Below are 8,192 nucleotides of genomic sequence, written 5' to 3'. Positions count from 1 at the left end.
GATGACCCCTCCTCCCCCCCAGTGACGTGCCCCCATGCCACGCCATCCTTACTTCTCTGCTGCTGCTGGGGCGCCGCTGGCTTCAGAGCTGGGCACCCGGCCAGCGGCCCCTGCTCTCTGGCCACCCAGCGCTGAAGGGCTCTAGCTGTCATACGCAGAGGGCATGCATGGGCGCTGACAGCTCAGTGCCCCCATAATAATCTCATGACTCCTTCAGGGGTCCTAACCCCAAGTTTGAGAACCCCTGTGCTAGACTGAATTAGTCTAAATAAAAAGGTCTGTTGTTGCCATATGAGGACTGTTTGGAGCATATGCGAGAAACTAGAACTGGAAATTACAGATCAAAATCGTGTTAGAAATTAGGTCTAACTGTTGTGGGGGAGAGTTGCCAGGACCCATGCAGTGAGGTCGGAGGTGGCCAGGGCTCTATTTCCACTCCTCCTTAAATGCATCAAGCAGCCAGAGCCAACACCAGGGAAAGGCCCGGCACTCCTTGATCCCCTTCATGGATTCAGGCTATTTCCTGCTCTGGCACTGGTGGGCATGCGATGCACCCTGGAAAGTTTAGTTTTCCCAATCCAATCTCTACTGCCCACCATACTGCTGCAGTGAATCATGGAAAACACATCTCTCACATCCACCTCATCTACCCCATGCTTCGTCAGAATGGTTCTGCCAGCACCTGAACCCCGATGCATCACGGGACTTGAAATGGAAAGAAACACGACAGTTTAATCCTATGGTGATAACACTCTTCCCATTCCACTGGTATGGCTGGAGGATGTTAGACAAAAGCTACTGAAGAGACAAGATGGAGGACGTAGTATCGATTGGACCAACCTCTGTTGGTGAGGATTTGTCTATGCTGCACCGTCGAGCACTTCAGTGTGGACATGATCGATACCAACAGGAGGGTTTCTCCGCCTAGAAAAGGGCATGCTATGCACAGTGCTGGCATGCGCAAGGTGTGCCTGTTAGAGGAACAGGGCTTTGCATGAAGCGGCTCACAGTCTGCTGCTTGCCTCCAGCTCTCGCAGGGAGAGTGTACGGAGACTTTTACCTGGAGAAGGATATTTTTAAGATCTTTATTCCACACTTGAAAAACATTTATGTTTGGGAAAAAAAACAACAGGTTCCTGAGACAGAGCACAGAGACTCATAAATACGACAGTGTTCACAGCCCATACAGCAAGAAAGGCTTCGTGGACAGGAAACCAAAAAACAGTCTGTTTCAGTGTACAGGAACCACACAACTCAGCCTTTGCTCCTTTCGGGGAGAGACTAAGTTTAATTTACACTTCAGTACCAAACCAGGAATTTAGTCAACATGGTCTGAAGCTAATTGAATTCCACTCTGTCACTTGCTCCTCAGAGGGAGAGGTGAACCCCCATCCAAATCCAAGGCCCTGCAGCCAGAGTTAAAGTGTGTTGCGCTATAACAGGAATGCCAGCAACTAAAGGAGGGACATGGAGCTCTGGGCACAGGGCCAGGCAAATCCAGGGAGTTTCCCGATAATGAAACTTCACTTCTTACCTTCAATAAAACTTTTTGGTTCAGAACAACATCCCAAGATAGTGATCCTGCCTGGGGCTGCAGCCCAGGGTCAGGAGAGCCCTCATGGGGTCCCCACTGCAGCACCAGAGCTGGGAGTGGCATAGAGAATCAGCATGAAAGAGTTACCTGAATCTCAACTCTGACAAACCGAGATTCACTGCCAGCCTTTTTAGGCCAAACCGTCCTCCTTTCGAGCCAAAAGCTCCAAGGGAACAAGGAACAGGTTCAAAGGGCAAACTCCCAGGTCTTTCCAAACTGGCTTCTGAACAGCTGCAGCTGCTGTGGGACTGTGGAGGGGCAAGGGCAGGCTGCCATGGAAAGCCGAATGCTGGGCTGCGGATGAGCTCATAGTGGGCAGGGTGGTTTCCTGTGTTCCCTGCTCATGTTCCCCTGAGCTTCTGGCCCTCGCCTGGTTGTCACTTGGCTCTGCCAGTTGTGCCGGGGCTGTGCAGCTCACAGACTGGGTACCAGTGGGAGGCCTCTCCCCGTCGACACTGGCAGAAGACGTGTCAGTGGCCAGGTCTCCTGCACTAGCTCCTGGCTCTGACCCTTTCCCCCTCCCATCTGGCTGCTGGGCAGTCAGCTCCCTGTAGGATCTGTGCATGTGGCTCTTCAGTCGGTCATAGTCCAGGTTGCTCAGCTCTTCAGGGAGGGACATCAGCAGGTCTAGGAGGACTGCAGATTCTGGAAGGAAGAACAGACCTTATCAAGATGGACTCATTGAAATAATCCATTTTTAGTCTTGTTCTCCATTTGTATTTTCAGTTATTTTCCTAAAGAAAAGTTGATTGGAAACAATTAAAACATGCTGCTTTGCAACTAAATATAGCCTTTTCAGTACACTTGGCACGTCTTTTTGTTAACAGCAGACAGTGTGTCTATACATATGTACGTTAGCATTAGAAAATGGTGATTGGTGCATTTGATATTTACTAAATGATTAATTTTTTATTCATTATTTCTGGTCAGCTCCATTTGGACTGAAACTGGAAATCAGAAAAAAGAAACAAGGTTATCAAAACATGTTTGGTATTTTAAACTAAATGATTTATTTAAAAGGATGTATTAACTGTAATTAGTGAATTCAGCTGATGGTTTCTGGTCTTAGTGCTAAGTAAATCTGACTCATTTTTATTCAGATTGCAAGAGGAAAACAAGCTTTACTATTATATCAAATCTTAATTCTTTTCTCAACTTTGAATGATCTAGTCTAACTGAACAAACTGAAGAAAATATTCTCTCTGCACCTGCAGAAGAGAATATTGCTGTCAAAAGCTTGTTTAAGAACCTAAGATTGGCCATGCTGGCTGAGACAAATGGTCCATCTAGCCCAGTATCCTATCTTCCAACAGTGGCCAGTGCCAGATACTTCAGAGAGAATGAACAGAACAGGGCGCTTATGTATGGATCCATCCCTCATCATCTAATCCCAGTTTCTAGCAGTCAGAAGTTCTGGGACACCCAGAGCATGGGATTACATCTCTGACCATCTTGGCTAATAGCCACTGATGGGCAGATCCTGCAGGAATGTATCTAATTCTTTTTTGAGCCCAGTTATGCTTCTGGCCTTCAGAACATCCCATGGCCATGAGTTCCACAGGTTGACCAATGTGTTGCATGAAGAAGTACTTCCTTATCTTTCTTTTAATCCTGCGGCCTATTCATTTCATTTGAGACCCCTGGTTCTTGTGTTATGTGAAGGTGTAAGTAACACTTCCCTATTTGCTTTCTCCACACCATTCATGATTTTATAAACCTCTAATCACATCGTCCCTTAGTCTTCTTTTTTCTAAATTTATCAAAGTTTTAAAAGTCCCAGTCTTTTTAATCTCTCCTCATACAGAAGAGGAAAGATTAAATTTCAACAAACTCTAGTTCCAGGTGCTTGGCCAGTGACTTTGACCAAGTCAGTGGTTTGACTTTATTTGAAATTTTGGCAGCAAACATGCACAGGTTGAAAACTTTTTGTTCTTTCATCTAAATAATTGTATAGATTATAGTAAGGTTACGCCTCATCATGGGTTGCCAATTTTAAAGAGGGTTTTTTTGTTTTTAAAGTGTGTTTAATTTAAATATAAAAAAATCCTTAACAAAAAATTTTTTTTGATTTGTAGCCACCCTGAACCTTGTCATGCATGCTTGTGGAACAGAAGTTGCATTCTGGTGGTCCTGGATCCACAAGCAGGAAGAGATTTATGCCACAGGCTCTGCACCCACTCACCAATTCTGCATCAATCCCCCTACTCAATCACACCCTAGGTCCCTCAGTCCCAACGTCAAGTCAGTAGAGGAAGCATGCTGAATGGCTGACAACCCTCCCTGACCCCATTTAAAATCGCCACATGGTCTGGATCATGGGATCTTTTGACTAAGCAGCACATGGCTACAACAGTCCACTTAGTCTTGCCACTGACATGGTCAATAAAGAAAAGAACTTGTTTTTATCTGCTAGGTCTGGAGGAGCTGGGTCTGGAGGTCTTGGGTGGGAGGCCAGGAATCGTGTCCCAGTGCCTTGTTCACCTCAGACTGAGCAGTATATCTCACTGTTTCTAAGGCCACTGGCACTTAGCAAGCAACACGGAAACATGAGAATGGGGAAGAGAGAGATGGGCCAAGCCTCCCGTACCTGCCATCTCAGCACAAAAGGGATCCTGAACACATGCACCCACTCAGTCCCAGAGGCCAACCAGGCAACCCCCAGAACTGTGTGCAGAAAGAAGTCCAGGAAAAACATTAAAGGGGAAAGTGGAAGCAGCTGCTGAGACCTGGTGAACACTCCCCTCCAGCTGAAACAGACATGGGAGGAGATGAATTTCACAGACTCTGGAGAAATCTATTGCTTGGAAATGAGGAAGTGGTGGTTACACCCAGAGCCTGGGATCTCCCAGTGAACACACATGGTGCCTGTGATTCTCTAGCTTGCCTTGGGTTAATTTCCACAATTCAAGTTACCCCACACATTGCTGGGGCTCGCTGGTGTCAGCCCTGAGCTGTGAGGGGTGGCTCTTAGAGCCAGCTGGTTCCTTCCCTGAAGATTGCAGGAACTCACCATATGGCGATAGCTCCGGCACTTTCATGTCCCTGGAGCTCATTGATAAATATTTATAGATCTTCTCGAAGTCCACGCTGAATTTCTCTGCTTCCCCATGAACACCTAGGTCTGTGCTTGTGCCAGGGGTCTCAGCTGCTGCTGGATGCACTGAGGTGGCATCTCCATTCCCTGCTGCATCACCAGGGGCTGGCGATGCTTCATGCTGGCTTGAGGAGTCTGTAAGGACCTTCTTCTTTGCAGCTCTGGTCAGCTTCTGGGGAATCGAGTGGAGCAAACTGACCGGCTCGGTGACGGCGATGGTCAGAACCTGAAATTCACAGATTTTAAGGACAGAAAGGACCGTTGTGGTCATCTAGTCTGACCGCCTGTATGACCCAGGACGCAGAATGTCCCCGGATTAATTCCTCTTGGAACTAAAGCAGATCTTTTAAAAAAAATTCCAATCTTCATTTAAAAAATTATCAGTGATAGAGAATCCACTACAACCCTTGGCAATTTGTTTCAGTGGTTCATTACCATCACTGTTAAAACTTTGTGCCTCATTTCTGCTCTGAATTTGTCTAGCTATAAGTGGGAGCTCATGAAGCAGAATGAATGGAGACCCTTTTTCCAGGAACGCCAGACGCTACTACGGCAGCTGACCCCTATGTCAGACACTCCCCCACCCCACAGCAGACCTTCCCCTCAAGGTGAGACTGGGCCAGGATAGCCAGCCACCAGGAAGTACAGTGAAGGAGAACTAAATGCAATACAATAAGCTACAGGGATTCAGAGAGCCTGACGCTCTGCAGGGGAATTTCTGGTAACCAACTGTGTCTCCTCTCACTCCCTGAAATCAGGTGCTTGCAAGGGAATGGATTTGCTCAGTGCTAGCACTGGTGGCAGAGCTAATACAGCCCATGGCCTACTTCAATCCCTGGCTATTATGTAGCTAAGTTGCACAGAAAGCCCCAGTTCGGAGAGCAGCAGTTGGAAGTCAAAACAGCCGGGTTCTGCTCCGAACTCTGCCCTGGACCAGCTCCATGATGTTATGCAAGTGGTTTCACGGTATGCACCTCAGTTTTCCACACAGAAACAGCAAGGACAGCCTGGTGCTTGGGCACTGCAAAAATGAAGCTGCTAGAATCCTTGTAGTTGACAGGGAAGGACTAGCCTGCCTGAAACAGTGATGTTTCCCCCAGCGACCAGAAGGGACTGGCAGGCTTGGGCTGTGGGATAGGCCAGGTTTTATCCTCCATGCTCTGTAGAGGTCTTTGACCCTGCTGAGTTTTTGGCCCCAGTGGGATCTTGTGGCTGAGGGTTGACACCTGTTACCTGAGAGAAAGCTGCCGTCATGGTTTCTTCCAGCCTATCTGTCAGCTTCTCAGCAAGATCCGTCCAGACCTGAGAGGCAGAAGATTTCAGTGAGTGCTCTGTAGTCAGGCAACCATGCACCTCTAACCAGGCACAGTGCAAAGAGCATAAGGTCAGCCAGCCAGCCAAGGGCAAGGAAAGCACAGAGTCAAATAGGGGCATCTCCAGAAAGGGTGAACACACTGTAAATGACACATGCCTCAAGCCCACTGTGGTATTATACAACCAAACCCATCCTTGCCCTGGTGCTATACAGACAAACCAGCCCTGCCCACCGCCACACAGCACCTGCCCTGATTCCCAGCCTCTCACCCATACCTCTATGGGAGCCAGGACCTCAGCTTTCTTGTGTCTCTGCTCTTCCAGGCAGCGGCGATACTCTGTCTGTATGGCCTCCCTTGCTACGCGGCCCTTCAGCTGGTGGATGAAGGCCAAAATCTGCAGTGACAGAGAGGCTCAAGGCAGGGAATATATTGAGGAGTACCTCCCCTTGTAAACAGCTCATGAGTGGGCTAGGAAGGGTGTAGCTCTATCCCTCCTATCCCAGCTGGGCTACATAGCAGAAGCTGAACAAGGCACCAGTTCCACCTCTCCCAGACATGCTCTGGTGACTCAGTGGGCTCCACCTGCACAACGACTGTATAATTAATACAAAGGACCAATAAAGTTTCAAGCCTGAGAACCCAAGGGAGGAGACAGCTGCTAGCCGGCACTATGGCTACAGGAACGGTTAAAATATAGAAAACTCGATGGAGAAAGCTGGTAGGGAGCAGCTGAATGGGGATGTGACTGACAGAGCAGATAAGGGGCAATAAATCACCCCCAGGAATGGCAAAACCCCTAAGCAACAGGAGCTGAACAGGCCAACATCCCCTCCAGTGCAGCCAAAATCAGAAGCCAGCCTAATGGAAGCAGAAGGAGGAGCTACAAGGCAGAGCTCAGTTTCTCTTGCCCAGGCCAGGCAGTGGAGGGGAAGCTGCAGGGTTGCACCACTGCGGCCCCTCCCCACAAGCCAGGCGGGATATTGGGCACCATCTCTCTCCTGTTAGCAGACAGAGTGTTCTGCTCCCTCCCAATAACCCCTTAGTCTGAGTCTGGCCTAGCCACCGTCACCAGCTTGGCTGGGACCAAACTCCCCCCCCCACCACCACCACGACACACACACCTCAGCCTCGCTCCTACGGGGTAGATACTCCCGCAACAGCTCTGCCTGCAGCTCCCCTTGAGGGGCCTGAGCCTTCAGGGCCTTGATCAGGTGCCGCTTCTCCTGTGCCGTCCAGGGGGTGCGGGCGGCTGCATGCACGGGAGCAGGGCCCGTCTCGTAGCGTGTGGGGGCTGAGCGGGTCCGAACAGGGGGCTTCATGGCTCAGGCTCTGCAGGGGGAGACAAAGGAGGAATCAGAGCTCAAAGCCCCTCGGTCTTTCCCTTTATCCCTCCACCCCGTTCTCCCACCCCCAGCTCCCTACTTGGCATCGAGCCCACCTCGCCCCCCCCTCCGCCCACGGGCCCCCCAGGCTCTTCGCCGCCTCCCCCTGCCCGGCACCTCGCCCCCCCATCCGCCCACGGGCCCCCAGGCTCTTCGCCGCCTCCCCCTGCCCGGCACCTCGCCCCCCCTCCGCCCACGGGCCCCCCAGGCTCTTCGCCGCCTCCCCCTGCCCGGCACCTCGCCCCCCCCTCCGCCCACGGGCCCCCCAGGCTCTTCGCCGCCTCCCCCTGCCCGGCACCTCGCCCCCCCTCCGCCCACGGGCCCCCCAGGCTCTTCGCCGCCTCCCCCTGCCCGGCACCTGCCCGGGGCCCCCCACCTTCGCCGCCCCCCCTCCGCCCACGGGCCCCCCAGGCTCTTCGCCGCCTCCCCCTGCCCGGCACCTCGCCGCCCGCGGAGCCGGTCCGGACTGCGGACAGAGCAGGGCAGAGGGAAGGGCCCCACCTGTCGCTTCTCTCTGGCTCCCAGACAGTCCGAGCCTGTCGCACGAAGATGACGTCACTTTCCAGTTCCCCCTAGTACGGGGGCAATTGCTAGGCCCTGTTTCCAGTCGGACACTATTTAAAAAGCACCGCATCCGGTCATTGCTCCCTGGGAGCCCCTATTAGTGTTTATTGGAGCAATTGAACTTCCGGCCACTGCTACCAATGAGACTCCAGTTTAATTTCCGGTCACTGTGCCCGCGGGAGCCTATTAGAGCGCTCACCAGTTCCCATAACTTCCGGTCACTCTGCCCGGTGGGACTTTAT

General features: G+C 51.3%; 1 protein-coding gene across 1 annotated transcript; it reads right to left on the bottom strand.

Moving 5' to 3' along the window:
• Positions 1–1,071: 1,071 nt before the first annotated feature.
• SNAPC2 (small nuclear RNA activating complex polypeptide 2) lies at positions 1,072–8,018 on the bottom strand. Its single transcript, XM_067532227.1, has 6 exons — positions 7,888–8,018; positions 7,126–7,333; positions 6,279–6,398; positions 5,922–5,990; positions 4,605–4,914; positions 1,072–2,239 (listed from the first exon to the last, which is right to left on the bottom strand). Exons 2-6 carry the CDS (start codon positions 7,321–7,323, stop codon positions 1,725–1,727), a joined length of 1,212 nt encoding a protein of 403 aa, XP_067388328.1. The 5' UTR covers positions 7,324–7,333; positions 7,888–8,018; the 3' UTR covers positions 1,072–1,724.
• Positions 8,019–8,192: the final 174 nt, after the last annotated feature.

The sequence above is a fragment of the Emydura macquarii genome, unplaced genomic scaffold (genome assembly GCF_026122565.2).
Source record: "Emydura macquarii macquarii isolate MOO-44397 ecotype Brisbane River unplaced genomic scaffold, CSIRO-AGI_Emac_v2 contig_3249, whole genome shotgun sequence".
Lineage (NCBI taxonomy): Eukaryota > Metazoa > Chordata > Testudines > Chelidae > Emydura > Emydura macquarii.
Note: the sequence above shows the minus strand (reverse complement) of the source record. Positions and strands in the feature narration are given on the sequence as shown.

What these genes read in the sequence shown, in the direction of transcription:
- SNAPC2 (XM_067532227.1), bottom strand. Translation starts at nt 7,323, where the DNA reads ATGAAGCCCCCTGTTCGGACCCGCTCAGCCCCCACACGCTACGAGACG. An exon ending in CCCGTAGGAGCGAGGCTGAG is followed by an intron (nt 6,399 to 7,125) that starts GTGTGTGTGTCG and finishes CTGTCACTGCAG; the next exon opens with ATTTTGGCCTTCATCCACCA. An exon ending in GCCGGAGCTATCGCCATATG is followed by an intron (nt 2,240 to 4,604) that starts GTGAGTTCCTGC and finishes TCTTCCTTCCAG; the next exon opens with AATCTGCAGTCCTCCTAGAC.